This window comes from Leptinotarsa decemlineata, unplaced genomic scaffold, assembly GCF_025532065.1.
Source record: "Leptinotarsa decemlineata unplaced genomic scaffold, Ldec_3_MD MMD2_tig00002974_RagTag_RagTag, whole genome shotgun sequence".
Taxonomy (NCBI): Eukaryota; Metazoa; Arthropoda; class Insecta; order Coleoptera; family Chrysomelidae; genus Leptinotarsa; species Leptinotarsa decemlineata.
In genome coordinates, this window is record NW_027412578.1 from 13,350,296 (window position 1) to 13,367,699 (window position 17,404).

The 17,404-nt window shown below is 38.1% G+C and overlaps 5 protein-coding genes and 1 pseudogene across 5 annotated transcripts; 1 reads left to right on the forward strand and 5 right to left on the reverse strand.

Moving 5' to 3' along the window:
- Positions 1–1,192: 1,192 nt before the first annotated feature.
- LOC111510089 (uncharacterized) lies at positions 1,193–16,492 on the forward strand. Its single transcript, XM_023165948.2, has 11 exons — positions 1,193–1,372; positions 1,796–1,835; positions 1,952–2,146; positions 6,710–6,830; positions 6,889–7,137; positions 13,712–13,938; positions 14,294–14,734; positions 14,834–15,009; positions 16,025–16,154; positions 16,226–16,283; positions 16,342–16,492. The coding sequence occupies exons 1-11, from the start codon at positions 1,341–1,343 to the stop codon at positions 16,425–16,427; spliced, it is 1,755 nt and encodes a 584-aa protein (XP_023021716.2). The 5' UTR covers positions 1,193–1,340; the 3' UTR covers positions 16,428–16,492.
- LOC111510092 (large ribosomal subunit protein uL10-like) lies at positions 7,702–13,257 on the reverse strand (annotated as a pseudogene).
- Positions 8,177–9,111, reverse strand: LOC141483053 (uncharacterized). Its single transcript, XM_074177230.1, has 2 exons — positions 8,233–9,111; positions 8,177–8,185 (listed from the first exon to the last, which is right to left on the reverse strand). Exons 1-2 carry the CDS (start codon positions 9,028–9,030, stop codon positions 8,177–8,179), a joined length of 807 nt encoding a protein of 268 aa, XP_074033331.1. The 5' UTR covers positions 9,031–9,111.
- On the reverse strand, positions 9,121–11,646 carry LOC141483054 (uncharacterized; the record flags this gene model as incomplete). Its single annotated transcript, XM_074177231.1, has 4 exons — positions 11,602–11,646; positions 11,207–11,547; positions 10,053–11,128; positions 9,121–9,398 (listed from the first exon to the last, which is right to left on the reverse strand). Coding segments are annotated over exons 1-4 (1,740 nt in total), but the record flags the coding sequence as incomplete, so codon positions are not given.
- On the reverse strand, positions 9,418–10,034 carry LOC141483055 (large ribosomal subunit protein uL10-like; the record flags this gene model as incomplete). Its single annotated transcript, XM_074177232.1, has 1 exon — positions 9,418–10,034. A coding segment is annotated over exon 1 (594 nt), but the record flags the coding sequence as incomplete, so codon positions are not given.
- Positions 11,802–12,675, reverse strand: LOC141483134 (large ribosomal subunit protein uL10-like). Its single transcript, XM_074177533.1, has 2 exons — positions 12,342–12,675; positions 11,802–12,014 (listed from the first exon to the last, which is right to left on the reverse strand). Exons 1-2 carry the CDS (start codon positions 12,625–12,627, stop codon positions 11,824–11,826), a joined length of 477 nt encoding a protein of 158 aa, XP_074033634.1. The 5' UTR covers positions 12,628–12,675; the 3' UTR covers positions 11,802–11,823.
- Positions 16,493–17,404: the final 912 nt, after the last annotated feature.

A 17,404-nucleotide genomic window follows, 5' to 3' on the forward strand; every position in this document is an offset into this window, starting at 1 on the left:
AGCTTTCATTCAACAATTTTTACATGTCAGATTCAATTTCATGTATACAGAACTGTAAACTAAAAAGTGAATACATAAACAATATTCAAATATATATTCATCCACTACGTAACTTTTCATTTTGGCTCCCTCTTGCGGCAAAAACAACGGGACGTTTCTGAAGTTACTTGTTGATATTGTTTTTCCCGCAAGAGGGCGCCAAAAATAAATAAAATTACCTTTTTAATGATATATCACACTCATTTTTCCTTATTTCAATTATAATGATGATGGGTCACATTCACTTGATCTTATTAAGTGATACGACCGAATGGTTTCCAACTGCGGTAAAATAATGACATTTGACATTTGCTAATGAATAAATAACCTATCTTTATGAGTTCCTTCTGCATTTTCATATTTGGGACATAATTGGGACAGACCATCTTATATTTCTTCATAGCTGATTCTTCATTCTGGAGCCCCAACTTCATATAGGACGACTGAAAATCTCTTTTCAGACATATTCTGGAAATCAGTTTCTCATTTACCAAAAATGAAAATGCAGAAGGAACTCAGAAAGATAGGTTATTTATTTATTAGCAGATGTCAAATGTCATTATTTTAACGCAGTTGGCAACCATGGGGTCGCATCACTTAATAAGGTCGATTATTTTTAAAAGGATTTAAAGGGGCCAAAGAAACGAAATTTTATTATTTCTTGGAGTGGGTCCTAGTGAAGGAAAAACAAACTGAAGAAACAAATAAAACTTGAAATTGAATTGGTGTTTTTCTAGATTTGGCAGCTGCATATTTATTTATAATATTTTCAAAATTTATTCTGTTGAGGATCTCTGGGGCTATATCCAGAGATCCAGGTAATACCAGGCCAATACCAGGTAATGTTTACGGTAGCAACGCAGACACCAAATAGTTTTTAACTAGGTATTTTTAGTTTGGCGAATGTTCCACAAGAAGCAACGAACACAGGTCGGTTAGATATTGTTGAAAGATACAAATCGGATTCTACTTGAAAATGAAGGTTCTACTGCAGATTTTTTTTTTATTTGTTAATCATTTTGTGAAGTAATAATTAGCATTTGATATTAGAGTTGGCATTTTTCATTTCATTTTTTGCCTCTTTAGAGTGGCATGCGCGGTTACGTTTGCCCTGCACTTTTTTTTGGTTTCTACATAAATTTTATTTCACCAATGTTTGCTGCTCAAGAAGGCACGCCACTGTCTTTCCGGCATGCAAATCCGACGTTCCCTATTGATTACCGTTATGAAATTCCGGCTTTCAAATACCCTCATCATTTCAAATCTTTCTTATCTGGATCATTCCCCAAGTAATAATCTCGATGGAAAGGAGTATGGAAGACGAATTTGATTCGTAAGTAGGTGCACAACATAGCGGGAGGTCATTCACAAAGGTTAGAATGGTTTGCGGATATCACGCCAAAAATTAAATGATACTTTGATTTGATGATGAAGTGCTAGCCCCATTAGGATGATTGAGTGTGACAGTGTTTGTGTGTTCAACTTTTCAAAACTCTGAGTGATGATATAGTTCAATTTTAAATTATTCTTAACAGAGTAGATACTTCAATTTGTAAAACAGTTTTTCATGTGAGTATTGAAAGTATGTTATAACTTATATACAGTGCAGACCCTCTTAAAATTCGAACGGGGCAAGATAAGAGTCGGATAAAATTTTGTAAACAATAATTTCACAGCGAAAGAATTTCTTCGGCATCTGGTTTTGAGTATCTAATTTATATCCGGAATTTTTCTAATTCTTGTTTTTTTTTTCTAGAAAGCACGATCTGAATACTGTACTGGGAACTATTTTTTTGGTAAGAAAATATTCAATTTCCCACTTATATCATACTAGGAGTTACTGATTCTCAAAATGATTATCAATATTTTCGAAAATGGTCTAGAAAATATAACGGAACAGATTTTTTTTCAGTTTTTGAAAAATCAGAATTTCTTCAAGACCTCCGAGGCTTTCAAAAATGACTGCGAGAAATTCGGAATTCGGCTACCCAACATTTCTGGAAAAGTGTTTTTTAGAACCGATGAACACGCCGGCACTATTGACGATTGTAAACGGTCAAAACAATTCATCGATAAGCGAATTATCTTGGAGACGTTTTTGGAGAAAGTACGTTTTTTATCACCTCTGATCATATTAATTTCAATTCCTGTAGATTTCCTTTTAATCAATGTTTTCCGTTGTTGGAATTTTAGATTATATTTTTTATTTTCCATGCACTTTTTTTAGAATTTCTACATTTTTCAGAGCCAGGCTATAGCCCGTTCATATTGAATCATTTCTTCATGGCCTTTTAGACTATGATGCCTATGAAACACGCACCTGGGGAGATTCAATTGTTTTATCGATACTAACTAGGTTTCATTGGGGTACCCTGGGATAAAACAAGGATTTCCACCCATTAACTGACTCCAGCAAAAATAAATATGCTTATTTTAATACTCGTCATTTCCTGTTTATCACGATTTATTCTCTTTGCAGTTCTTAATACAGTTGTGTAAAATATATATCGGTATAGTCGAAGTAACTGATATAGTAATTCTTAAAGCTATCGGCGAACTCGAAGGCCAAAAAAACCAATACAAAGAAATAATGCCGCTACGAATTAGTCCACGTGGACTGAATAACTGGCGGTTCACATTGGATAATTTTTACTAACCGAGTTTTATGATTGGCTGAAGAGCCATAAAATTAAATTTGAAGTGTCGTCAATGTTCAGTTCAGGAATTGGTCGTGATTTGAGTGTTTTTTGTTATTTGTTTAAAATGTGGCATCCTTGGACAAGTACTAATAGTAATAACAAGTGTGATAACAACGCAGACTTTTTCCTGTGTAGTGATTCCAATACCGCTGGTGAACAATGCGAAAAAGAGATACCAGTGAATAAGATTCGGGTGCATTTGAATATTGAAACACAGAGAGTATGTTTCAATGTATATAAGAATATACATCTCAAGTTTGGTTTCGAGGGAAACAAACTATTACAAGCAACATCAGATTTGACTGAAATCCCTTTCTCAACTGTACATAAAATAGTCAAAAATAAACCTTATGAACGCAAGACGCGATGTGATACGGGATTACCAAAACCTTTAGATGTTCATCTAATAATATCATTGAAAAAAAACAATATACGACTGTTACAAAAGCAATGAGATTCCTACAATTGAAATCATAAGGAAGAAATTGATACTTCCGGCCATAATGTGAGCTGCTGTGACAAAACTCTTCAGAATTGGATGAAGAAACTAGGATTTAGATTAAAATAATAAACAAACGTCAAGCAGTTATGGAAAGCAGAAGAATAGTGGAATTGCGTAACAAATACTTAGAACAAATAACTAAATATAGACAAGAGCAACGGCAAATTTTCTATTTGGACGAAACTTGGTATGACACTCACGACACAGTTACGAAAGGGTGGACTGATGGTTCGAGAATGTGTACGCCTAACATGCCTGCAAACAAAGGATCGCGACTAATCATTGTGCATTGCGGAGGAAGTGAAGGATGGGTTCCTAATTCTTTGAAATTATGTGGAAAAAAACTTGGGGACTGCAATGTTGATTATCATAAGAACATGGAAGCTAATATTTTTGAGGAATGGTTTGAAAACACATTGGTCCCAAATTTGGATGCGAATAGTGTAATAGTTCTTGACAACGCTTTCTATCATTCGCGACAGCTCATCAAAGTACCAAAAAAAAGGTGAAATACCAAGTTTTTCAATGGATAAAAATTTGTATTTTACTATACCAAAAACCAACTACTTGAAGTTTTACAGACAAAAACATTTGAAAAAGTATATGCCCTTGAGAGTATTGTTGAAAAGTATGGACACACCATATTGAGACTTCCCCCATATTTTGTGTTTTCAGTGTTTTGTCTGTGTTTTTGTAAACAAGCGACAACAACAAGCAATTATTCAGATATACCATATGTGTATATAGTTTGTATTCTGTTTGGAAATTTTTGTTTCCATAACATTTAATAAGTAATCAAATTCGTTATTGAACATTCTTAGAAAATTACGAAACGATGATTTCAGTTACATTCATTCCTATATCATCATTTACCAAATCTGCCATAATTTCATCCGTTCCATAATCTATTCTTTTCTTAACAATAATCTCATCTAGTATCTTGGTCTTTGTCGCATAGTCTGGAGAAAACACGATGAGAACTGTTCGTTGATTGTCGTATTCCCCAAGACACATTGCTGGGCCTTCATTAGTTAATATGTATTTTGGCGATTTACACAAATTTCCCAAAGAAATCATTGGGTATTGTAATGTTCTATGAGGTTTTTTCCTAGTTTTCACCCAAGAAAAAAGTTGAAATATTCTGCAGAATTACTGAAATGATGGTCTTTGAACATTAGGTAATATAAAACAAAAAAAAATGTTAGCAACGGAAAATTGAAGTTATCAGCACACATAGCGTCAAAATAGGAAAAAACTATATGCCGCTGTTGTTCGATATTGGTCATGGGAAAATCAGCATCTAAGTATTCATATGCTTACTAGTACCTACAGCGGTGATGAAGCCAATAGCCAGAAACACGTGTCCGCGGTTGGCCCCCCTTTCTTAAAAAGCTTTCATTTAACTTAAATGTATGTTAACAAATCTTGCAAGTTTAATTTGACCCACTTTCCGGTATCTGATTGACCTGAAATTTTTCATGCTGCTCCAGAACCGATGACAATGCATGTTAATCATAAACGTGACCTGATGCTGCTGCCAGGATCGGCTCCGTACGAAAGATCACCTCAGCCGTAAATAACAGGGACACGAAATTTTGTATACGCATTCGTTTATGACAGGCAGTTGGTAGGCCCACCATGAAATAGATGCCACATCCAGGGTTGGCTTCAATAAAAAAATATACGAGCAATACGAAAGTCCATCTATAAAACGCAGAGTCCTTCAACAGAAAAACTTAAGGAACGGGGAAAACTATTATTAGAATAAACTATATTCTATAGAAGTAGGTAGGTAGGTACCTACTCCTCCGGCATACCTTATAGAGGAATTAGCTTGTAATATTTCTTAAAATATTCATTTCATTGATGGCGTCATTATTACGTGGCCGAGTCCCAGTTAATTTCGAACAGTCTTATTCTATCAGGAGGCCTTATATTAATGTGACTCTACTTAAAGCCACGTACGCTTGGCCGACAGCGAACAACTTTGAACCCAAATATACAACAGCGTGGTCAACCGTACTGCTCTGCATTTTGTGAACTGTACAAGCCCAGCATAAAACAATTGGCAGCATGCTTTTGAACTGTTGAATGAAGAAGCTGAGCAGGAAAACTTGGAGGATGAGTTAGAGATGCCATCATATAATAGAAATTATACGGCCCTGTTTCCGGAGAGCACAAATGTATGACACGGACATTCCATCAGTCCGTATAGACTTCAGATGGGATCTACGTTATTCAACCGAAATCTGTGCAATTTCCAGCTAAATTCAGCCATGGTAAAGCCGTTTTATAGATGGACTTTCGTATTGATCGATAACTATCGATCGAAACAAAAAAATATAAAATAAAATAACGATAAAAAACTTTTGAAACAAGCTTTTATTTAAGTGCCCTAAAAAGATCAAAATGAAATTTTAAATCGCATTTACCACATTCATTTATGACTTTACAGAATTGAAATTATGATAAAAGCTTGTCGCGGTGCCTAGAAGAAATCTCTACATATTCAGTCAGATGAAATTTGAATAAAATTTTAAATCATATTGAATCATCTGTCAGAATGTTTTTTAATTTAAATTTCATCTGACTGACTGAATATGTAGAGATTTCTTCTAGGCATCGCTTTCATTATAATTTCAATTCTGTAAACACATAAATGAATGTGGTTACTGTGATTTAAAATTTTATTTTGATCTTTTTAGGGCACCTAAATAAAAGCTTGTTTTAAAAGTTTTTTTATCATTATTTTATTTTAATCATGAATAAACGCTCAACTCCATTATTCTAAGTGTTTCAAATGACGACTACATATGCAATTCTGCAGACTTTCCTGAAATCAGTCATATAGGGTCTTTCATTAAGCGCATTCGAAACATCCTATTTTCCATGACTGGCGCATAAATCAGGCTGAATAAATGACAACTAATTTGACAGATGTAGGTAGCTTCGTTATCAATTGCCAAAGTTCGAAAGTCCCTGCTGGTATACCCTATAGATCAATTGATGAAGGCTGTCTAGGTTAGGGCGATTGCATTTCCCCTAATAAACACGCCATCTGTGAGATAGACAGAGAACTCATTCCTCAATTATCAAAAATCAACGAGGCTCCCCAAGGCGGTCATTTTCAAAGTAATGCTTCAACATCGACCACTGACAGGATTCGTTCTCAGTCTTTCACTGCAAGGCAACTAGTCGAAAGCCAGTTTTTCCATAGATGACGCTTACGTAAAGACAGATGCCATCGCTCAGGCGTATCCTTTAAGGACAGTTGAGTCCACCCAAAACATTTGTGGTTCAGCCTAGCATCACTTATGAGACCTACGGTGGGTTGAATCATAAACGCGTTCTGCTTGGGCTCTGGTTTCCGAAGGGTATACAGTTCAACTCAAAGAAGGAAACTAGCATTGAGATAAGATTCAATCAGAGTTTAGCAAAGCGTTCATATCTACTTTTTTTCATTCAATAGCATGAAGAAACTCAGCCATCCAAAGAAAAACAAAGGCATGCTGGAAATTCTGCCGAGCTTCAACAGCAATCGCTGAGACAGAAGTTCAGTCAACTTCAAGAAGAGTATAAGAATTTGTTAGGTAAGGAACTGTATTGGCTCATAGAGACGTAAAAATCTTCATTTCTCGCAAATTTTAGCCGTCACCTCAGAACTGACGAATGCTTTACAAATGAATATCTTGAGCCAAGCAAAAAGTGTCAACATCGTTTTGGACCAGTGTAAAACGATATATCCTTCATTATTCCAAACACCGCGGAATGAGGAAGAATCCAAAGAAATGAAAGTGTCTGTAGTGGAAGGGAGTAGCGTACCAATTAGTAGTTGCCTGGAAAATAGTGAGGTGGAATTGGATAAAAGACTACCCTCTGTTGAGTTGCTGAATTCAGGTGGGTTATTAACTTTGGAAAATTAACACCAATATCATCCTCTAAACTGTTCCGACTTCTCCGTTTGGCCTAGTCTGCAGACTAGGACATCACTAGACCACCAAAAGATCCCATGGATCTTTTGGTGGTTCCGATGTATACCTTTCCACAAGTGCACTGTATGTCATAAACCCCTGCTGCTGATAGTGATTCTCCTTTGTCATTAGCCGAGCTGAGGCTTTCTTGTATATTCTTGGTGGGTTTGAAAACCGTTTCAATCTTGTTTCCTCAAGACTTTTTAAATTCCATCTGTGACCCTAGGGAGATATGGTAGATACGCGCGTTCAACCATCTGATCCTTCTCCCGCCATCAACGAAGCCGTGAAACCTTCAGTTTCATGGCTTCGTTGATCTCGGGCACACAGTATCCATTCGATCTCAAGGTCACTTGAAGATGTTCCAGTTCTTCCTTCAGGTGCGTGGATTTTTGGTTAGTTCTGGGTTAGTCTACCAACACATCATTCCATCATCATTTAATTGACAACCCGACTCAACAAATAGCAAATGAACAAGTCAATTCGTAAGAACCCCAGGACGAATCTAGTCGAAAAAACCGAAGTCCATTTCATCATCCTCGCTTTCGGGTTCCTCTTTCTTCTCTTCCTTGATGGTAGCATCTTGCTTGAATTCCACGTCAGTAACAGCAGCAATAGCCAACAGATTTTTGAATCCGTTAGCAATGCTATAAGGAGCAGACTCTGTTGTAGGATATCCGATGCTCAAACAGACGGCAGCTAAGTTAGCAACATCAGCGAGGAACTTCTCTCTTAGATCCTCGGGTTTGATGTCCAGAATTGCTGCGGCAAAGATAGTGCCAGAATCGTAAACCTGTTTCACTTGAAGACCGTAAGAGAATGGAGAGATGTTCAACATATTCAGAAGTGTGGCTTCTGTAGCACCAACTTTGTCGCCAGGTTTCAAAATGTGAACATTGTTGATGATTTCAATGGTAACTTTAGAAATTTCGGCAACGGCAATAGCCAACAGATTTTTGAATCTGTTAGCAATGCTGTGAGGAGCAGAAGCTGTTGTAGGATACCCGATGCTCCAACAGACGGCAGCTAAGTTAGCAACACCAGCGAGGAACTTCTCTCTCAGATCCTCGCGTTTGATGTCCAGAATTGCTGCGGCAAAGATAGTGCCAGAATCGTAAACCTGTTCCACTTGAAGACCGTAAGAGAATGGAGAGATGTTCAACATATTCAGAAGTGTGGCTTCTGTAGCACCAACTTTGTCGCCAGGTTTCAAAATGTGAACATTGTTGATGATTTCAATGGTAACTTTAGAAATTTCGGCAACGGCAATAGCCAACAGATTTTTGAATCTGTTAGCAATGCTGTGAGGAGCAGAAGCTGTTGTAGGATACCCGATGCTCCAACAGACGGCAGCTAAGTTAGCAACACCAGCGAGGAACTTCTCTCTCAGATCCTCGCGTTTGATGTCCAGAATTGCTGCGGCAAAGATGGTGCCAGAATCGTAAACCTGTTCCCCTTGAAGACCATAAGAGAATGGAGAGATGTTCAACATATTCAGAAGTGTGGCTTCTGTAGCACCAACTTTGTCGCCAGGTTTCAAAGTGTGGACATCGTTGATGATTTCAATGGTAACTTTAGAAATTTTGGCAACGGCAATAGCCAACAGATTTTTGAATCTGTTAGCAATGCTGTGAGGAGCAGAAACTGTTGTAGGATACCCGATGCTCAAACAGATGGCAGCTAAGTTAGCAACACCAGCGAGGAACTTCTCTCTCAGATCCTCGCGTTTGATGTCCAGAATTGCTGCGGCAAAGATAGTGCCAGAATCGTAAACCTGTTTCACTTGAAGACCGTAAGAGAATGGAGAGATGTTCAACATATTCAGAAGTGTGGCTTCTGTAGCACCAACTTTGTCGCCAGGTTTCAAAATGTGAACATTGTTGATGATTTCAATGGTAACTTTAGAAATTTCGGCAACGGCAATAGCCAACAGATTTTTGAATCTGTTAGCAATGCTGTGAGGAGCAGAAGCTGTTGTAGGATACCCGATGCTCCAACAGACGGCAGCTAAGTTAGCAACACCAGCGAGGAACTTCTCTCTCAGATCCTCGCGTTTGATGTCCAGAATTGCTGCGGCAAAGATAGTGCCAGAATCGTAAACCTGTTCCACTTGAAGACCGTAAGAGAATGGAGAGATGTTCAACATATTCAGAAGTGTGGCTTCTGTAGCACCAACTTTGTCGCCAGGTTTCAAAATGTGAACATTGTTGATGATTTCAATGGTAACTTTAGAAATTTCGGCAACGGCAATAGCCAACAGATTTTTGAATCTGTTAGCAATGCTGTGAGGAGCAGAAGCTGTTGTAGGATACCCGATGCTCCAACAGACGGCAGCTAAGTTAGCAACACCAGCGAGGAACTTCTCTCTCAGATCCTCGCGTTTGATGTCCAGAATTGCTGCGGCAAAGATGGTGCCAGAATCGTAAACCTGTTCCCCTTGAAGACCATAAGAGAATGGAGAGATGTTCAACATATTCAGAAGTGTGGCTTCTGTAGCACCAACTTTGTCGCCAGGTTTCAAAGTGTGGACATCGTTGATGATTTCAATGGTAACTTTAGAAATTTTGGCAACGGCAATAGCCAACAGATTTTTGAATCTGTTAGCAATGCTGTGAGGAGCAGAAACTGTTGTAGGATACCCGATGCTCAAACAGATGGCAGCTAAGTTAGCAACACCAGCGAGGAACTTCTCTCTCAGATCCTCGCGTTTGATGTCCAGAATTGCTGCGGCAAAGATTGTGCCAGAATCGTAAACCTGTTCCACTTGAAGACCATAGGAGAATGGAGAGGTGTTCAACATATTCAGAAGTGTGACTTCTGTAGCAACAACTTTGTCACCAGGTTTCAAAATGTGGACATCGTTGATGATTTCAATGGTAACTTTAGAAATTTTGGCAACGGCAATAGCCAACAGATTTTTGAATCTGTTAGCAATGCTGTGAGGAGCAGAAGCTGTTGTAGGATACCCGATGCTCCAACAGACGGCAGCTAAGTTAGCAACACCAGCGAGGAACTTCTCTCTCAGATCCTCGCGTTTGATGTCCAGAATTGCTGCGGCAAAGATAGTGCCAGAATCGTAAACCTGTTCCACTTGAAGACCACAAGAGACTGGAAAAATGTTCAACATATTCAGAAGTGTGGCTTCTGTAGCACCAACTTTGTCACCAGGTTTCAAAATGTGGACATCGTTGATGATTTCAATGGTAACTTTAGAAATTTTGGCAACGGCAATAGCCAACAGATTTTTGAATCTGTTAGCAATGCTGTGAGGAGCAGAAGCTGTTGTAGGATACCCGATGCTCCAACAGACGGCAGCTAAGTTAGCAACACCAGCGAGGAACTTCTCTCTCAGATCCTCGCGTTTGATGTCCAGAATTGCTGGGGCAAAGATGGTGCCAGAATCGTAAACCTGTTCCCCTTGAAGACCATAAGAGAATGGAGAGATGTTCAACATATTCAGAAGTGTGGCTTCTGTAGCACCAACTTTGTCGCCAGGTTTCAAAGTGTGGACATCGTTGATGATTTCAATGGTAACTTTAGAAATTTTGGCAACGGCAATAGCCAACAGATTTTTGAATCTGTTAGCAATGCTGTGAGGAGCAGAAACTGTTGTAGGATACCCGATGCTCAAACAGATGGCAGCTAAGTTAGCAACACCAGCGAGGAACTTCTCTCTCAGATCCTCGCGTTTGATGTCCAGAATTGCTGCGGCAAAGATTGTGCCAGAATCGTAAACCTGTTCCACTTGAAGACCATAGGAGAATGGAGAGGTGTTCAACATATTCAGAAGTGTGACTTCTGTAGCAACAACTTTGTCACCAGGTTTCAAAATGTGGACATCGTTGATGATTTCAATGGTAACTATAGAAATTTTGGCAACGGCAATAGCCAACAAATTTTTGAATCTGTTAGCAATGCTGTGAGGAGCAGAAGCTGTTGTAAGATACCCGATGCTCAATCAGACGGTAGCTAAGTTAGCAACATCAGCGAGGAACTTCTCTCTCAGATCCTCGCGTTTGATGTCCAGAATTGCTGCGGCAAAGATAGTGCCAGAATCGTAAACCTGTTCCACTTGAAGACCGTAAGAGAATGGAGAGATGTTCAACATATTCAGAAGTGTGGCTTCTGTAGCACCAACTTTGTCGCCAGGTTTCAAAATGTGAACATTGTTGATGATTTCAATGGTAACTTTAGAAATTTTGGCAACGGCAATAGCCAACAGATTTTTGAATCTGTTAGCAATGCTGTGAAGAGCAGAAGATGTTGTAGGATATCCAATGCTCAAACAGACGGCAGCTAAGTTAGCAACATCAGCGAGGAACTTCTCTCTTAGATCCTAGGGTTTGATGTCCAGAATTGCTGCGGCAAAGATTGTGCCAGAATCGTAAACCTGTTCCACTTGAAGACCATAGGAGAATGGAGAGGTGTTCAACATATTCAGAAGTGTGACTTCTGTAGCAACAACTTTGTCACCAGGTTTCAAAATGTGGACATCGTTGATGATTTCAATGGTAACTATAGAAATTTTGGCAACGGCAATAGCCAACAAATTTTTGAATCTGTTAGCAATGCTGTGAGGAGCAGAAGCTGTTGTAAGATACCCGATGCTCAATCAGACGGTAGCTAAGTTAGCAACATCAGCGAGGAACTTCTCTCTCAGATCCTCGCGTTTGATGTCCAGAATTGCTGCGGCAAAGATAGTGCCAGAATCGTAAACCTGTTCCACTTGAAGACCGTAAGAGAATGGAGAGATGTTCAACATATTCAGAAGTGTGGCTTCTGTAGCACCAACTTTGTCGCCAGGTTTCAAAATGTGAACATTGTTGATGATTTCAATGGTAACTTTAGAAATTTTGGCAACGGCAATAGCCAACAGATTTTTGAATCTGTTAGCAATGCTGTGAAGAGCAGAAGATGTTGTAGGATATCCGATGCTCAAACAGACGGCAGCTAAGTTAGCAACATCAGCGAGGAACTTCTCTCTTAGATCCTAGGGTTTGATGTCCAGAATTGCTGCGGCAAAGATTGTGCCAGAATCGTAAACCTGTTCCACTTGAAGACCATAGGAGAATGGAGAGGTGTTCAACATATTCAGAAGTGTGACTTCTGTAGCAACAACTTTGTCACCAGGTTTCAAAATGTGGACATCGTTGATGATTTCAATGGTAACTTTAGAAATTTTGGCAACGGCAATAGCCAACAGATTTTTGAATCTGTTAGCAATGCTGTGAGGAGCAGAAGCTGTTGTGGGATACCCGATGCTCAAACAGACGGTAGCTAAGTTAGCAACATCAGCGAGAAACTTCTCTCTCAGATCCTCGCGTTTGATGTCCAGAATTGCTGCGGCAAAGATAGTGCCAGAATCGTAAACCTGTTTCACTTGAAGACCGTAAGAGAATAGAGAGATGTTCAACATATTCAGAAGTGTGGCTTCTGTAGCACCAACTTTGTCGCCAGGTTTCAAAATGTGAACATTGTTGATGATTTCAATGGTAACTTTAGAACTTTAGCCAACAGATTTTTGAATCTGTTAGCAATGCTGTGAGGAGCAGAAGCTGTTGTAGGATACCCGATGCTCAAACAGACGGCAGCTAAGTTAGCAACACCAGCGAGGAACTTCTCTTTCAGATCCTCGGGTTTGATGTCCAGAATTGCTGGGGCAAAGATGGTGCCAGCATGGTAAACCTGTTCCACTTGAAGACCATAAGAGAATGGAGAGATGTTCAGAAGTGTGGCTTCTGAAGCACCAACTTTGCACCCAGCTTTGTCGTGGTTGGAATATCCAAAGCTTGCAAGGAAGATGTCTTTTCGGGACCCAATCCGATGTTCTGTGGTGGAATAACAACAGGCAGAGTGCGATGATACTATCACGAGCTGGGGCCATGACTTCGTTCTCGAGAAGCTTGTCACGGATCTCTACAAGGTCCGACCGGGTGAAGACAAAGCCTACATTACCCTTGATGTGAGGCAAGATCTTCTCCAAAGCCTGGTTGCGATTGACGTGGCCTTTGATGGCTTTGCTGCAAAAAGTACAAGCCCAATGCATACATCTAGGAATGCTATCCGCTGGTCCTATTCAGTTTCCATGGTGAAGTTGACGCTGGGATGTGGAGCGCTCAAGTGGTCTAGGAAGAGGTTTAGAGCGTCCTTTCCGTGTTTTCAGGTGACGAAGTGTCATCCACTTAAGGTAGCCACAAGGCCGGTTTTTACTCATAGGCGTCGATTGCTTTCTCTTCAAATATTCCATCACTGGGCTTAATGGCAGAAATAAAAAAAATATTTCATTTCAATTGTTCAATTTTTATTTTTCTGCCTACTTTTTATTTTATTGTAATTTTTATAGTTTTCATTTTGTTTTCATTCTGTTTGAGTTTTCAATTTGTTCTTTCAGATATTTCAAAACATATTATATCATATTAGACAATGGAATTCCGAAGTAACGAAATTCGCTATGAAACATTGTGAACCACCTTCAAACTAATATTTTTATTTTATTCCAGATCTTAGTACAGACGACAATGAGCAGACTTCGTCGCACAGAACTCAAGCTCAAGTATCTGCATCTCCTTCCCAAGGCGAAATAAAAGATATATTAGAAACGATTTTGAATAGGGCTTTATATTTTTTGAACGATAAACAAAACGCTGTTGATTGTTGTGCATACGATAAAGCATACTTAGAAAGTGCAGATGAAATCTCCAAGATGTTAGAGAATATACTTCTGAAGGTGAGGAAAGTATAACAACTACAATTACAAAAACCTTTGCTGCACTGCAAGGTTCAGTCCTTGGACCACTCCTTTCTGCAATTTACATCAGCAACTTCCATCAATTTGTCAGCAAAACTAAAATATATTATTGACCCCATGATACTCCATTGTAATGTGATCACAAATTCCACTTCAAATGCTACACGACAATGACATTATAATCTAGCCGCCAACTTAAAAAAAATCTACGTTATATTATTGGCCCCCAACAGTAAAAAGAATAATGTGTGTGAAGCGTTTTAGATCCATATTAACACTCCTTCCAATACAAAGAAAGGACTCAGCAAGGGATCACTTTTTTGTGCTGTTCTAGGTGATGGCTTCCCCAAGATGTAAATCTGGCTCCTCTAGCTGCTGCAAAGACAATTCGGTTTTTGAAACCAGCAAAACGCCAATGACTGCAAGAAATGATGCTAGCTTCAAGTTTCAACCAGAAATGGACACCCATAGTATTAGTCAGAACATCCAAAGAGAGGAAGAACCCCATCCAGAAAAAGAAATCAATGTTACAGGCGATATCTTGTGTCAGACTCCCGTGGCATGGTTCAAAGGAGATAGAAAGATTATCTGTGGTACAAATAGACCTCGCAGCGTTGAGGAGTGTGTTAGAGGAATTAAGGTGGAGAATCTCCGGTGCAGTAGTTGTTTTAGCTTAAATAGCCTTAAGGAGAGAGAAAACTTTCCTATAACGAAAAAAACTGTGATAGAAGAATCTCCGAAGAAATACGACGATCAACTACAGTCATCTCCACAGGTATATTAGGCTAGCTAGTAGAAACATTCAGTTTAGTAAACTTTTCAATAGAAATTTTTAAAAGAACTTACTTTTCTCAGACCAAATGCACTTTCATAGGTTCAGTCTAACGACGAAACGAAAAACAGCAATCATGAGAAAGCTGGAAAAATTCCACTACATGTGGTTGAGGAAAGAAAATCTGTGAAACCAATCCAACAGTTCGTCAAGTTCCAAACCCCATTGTGCTACTTGGAAATTTGTCGCAGGCTGCAGGACGGCAATAAAAATTGCAGGTACTGAGTTTGATAATTGATATCTCAAGAATAACAAGATTAAGTGTTGATGATATACGCTGCACGTTCAAAAAATAAGATGAATTTAATTTTTCCCAAAAAATATTTATTCATCAATTTCTTCCCCTTCATATCTCAAGTGCGACTCCACCAAGGATTAATATATAGAGTTGTGGCTGAGGATTGATTAAGTTCTTTAGAAACAACTGCATAGCAGCCAGATGCTATTTTTTGCATAAATTTGTTTTACGCTCATCAAATTTCAATTTATCATCTATAAATACCCCTAAAAATTTTGTGTGAGTTTTGTTAACTATAGCGTGATTTTCTGTAAGTCGTCAAAATTGAGTTTAAAGCAAACTATTTGTGTTGAAACATAAGGAGTTTGAATAGCACCACTGTATAACCCTATAGAGATCCAGGGTTATGATGTCTCTGAGATTATCTTCATTTATCCCACGCCAAAAAATCGTGGTGTCATCCGCAATATCGATAGTTACCAGATCATTCAGATAAAGCAGAAAAAGGATGGGACCCAGAACTGAACCTTGTGGTACACCTGATGAATTATTCTCAATATGTGATGTATTTCCTTAGAGTTTTACTAGCTGTTTGCTGCCTGTTAGCTAACTGTAAAGCCGGTTATACGACAATCCTCTAAAGCCATAGCACTGAAGTTTAAATACTAGTGTTTCATGGTTCACGCAGTCGAACGCTTTTGAGAAATCACAGAATACTGCCCCAATAGATTCTTTATTATTTAAACCAATATATACATCTTCCAGAAAAGAGAATATTACATCGCCTGTGTTTTTATGGCTTTGGAATGCATATTGAGATTCGCATAGTTTGTTATGATTACTTAAGAAGTTAAGCATTCTCTTTTTAACCAGTTTTTCAATTATTTGTTAAGTTTGAGATGAAGCAGAATATAACAAAATATTTAACAAAAAGTAGTTCTTAATAAAAGGTTTGATTCTGTGAGGATTTTTTCAAATGCCTGTTCCATTTTAAGGTGTAGGTATTGTGTTCCTGGAAAAAGCAGATACTACTGTGGTTGTTACGACGTGATTCGTAAAGACATTGAAGAAGAAACAGATGGCATAGATGACGAAACAACTTATAGAAAAATCAACTTTTTCAAGGTGACTTCAAAGATAATACATTTTGAATTGCTGTTGGAGCTTTCTTTTTGAATTGTTTTATTTACTTTCAGAATTTATACAACAATCATGAAATTGGTGGACCAAAAGTTCTAGATCATTATATGTGTGGTACGAAATCATTCAAACCAAAAGAATTCATATTTGATTTTGACATTTTTGTTTTCAGAAAGACGATGCAGTGTTTGCAAGGATGTGATTTGCAAGTGCGCTTTTGAATCAAGACCTAAAATTCGGCGAACACCACCAGAATAATGTATTGCCAAAAAAAAATTATTATCATAAATTTATCCAAAAAACACCAGCGAAAACACAATACCAATTAGTTTTCAATAAATTATTCTGAAATAAAAACGTGTATTTGATATTGTATTCGTGTAATATGTTATGGCATGTTATGTGTTGTTATGTCATGTCATGTCATGTCATGTCATGTCATTTCATGTCATGTCTTGTCATGAATATTACTACACCAGAGGTTCCAAACAGTGCATCACAAATGTCATGTCATGTAATGTCATGTCATGTCATTTCATGGCATGTGTTGTCATGTCATGTTATGTCTTGTCATGAATATTACTACACCAGAGGTTCCAAACAGTGCATCACAAATGTCATGTCATGTCATGTCATGTAATGTCATGTCATGTCATTTCATGGCATGTGTTGTCATGTCATGTTATGTCTTGTCATGAATATTACTACACCAGAGGTTCCAAACAGTGCATCACAAATGTCATGTCATGTAATGTCATGTCATGTTATGTTATTTTATATTATTAATGAATCGAAGAGGTTTTTTGTATTAAAGTGTATAATCTTTAAAATTCTTGCAAAGCGCTTTCGACTTTCGTCATCATCAGTGCTCACCTGAAAGTAAGTGATCTAGTTGAAAAGGGAATTTAGTGATAATTGAAGTTGTACAATTTTTCCTTAACCTTCAATTATCACTAAATTCCCTTTTCAACTAGATCACTTACTTTCAGGTGAGCACTGATGATGACGAAAGTCGAAAGCGCTTTGCAAGAATTTTAAAAATTATACACTTTAATACAAAAAACCTCTTCGATTAATTAATTCAAATAAGTGTATTCAGCTTTTCCAAATCTTTTTATCATTTTATATTATGTTGTGTTATGTTGTGTCAAGTTATGTTACATGTTTTAGTTTTTCAATACTCGAAGATTACATTTGTTGATTATTTCTTCAATTTTTTGAAGAAGAATAAAATT

Coding starts and splice junctions, on each gene's coding strand:
- LOC111510089 (XM_023165948.2), top strand. CDS start 1,341: ATGGAAAGGAGTATGGAAGACGAATTTGATTC. Junction 16,155..16,225: donor GAAAAATCAACTTTTTCAAG/GTGACTTCAAAG, acceptor ATTTACTTTCAG/AATTTATACAACAATCATGA. Junction 16,284..16,341: donor TCTAGATCATTATATGTGTG/GTACGAAATCAT, acceptor TTTTGTTTTCAG/AAAGACGATGCAGTGTTTGC.
- LOC141483053 (XM_074177230.1), bottom strand. CDS start 9,030: ATGTTGAACATCTCTCCATTCTCTTACGGTCTTCAAGTGAAACAGGTT.
- LOC141483134 (XM_074177533.1), bottom strand. CDS start 12,627: ATGTTGAACATCTCTCTATTCTCTTACGGTCTTCAAGTGAAACAGGTT. Junction 12,015..12,341: donor CGATGTCCACATTTTGAAAC/CTGGTGACAAAG, acceptor ACATTTTGAAAC/CTGGCGACAAAGTTGGTGCT.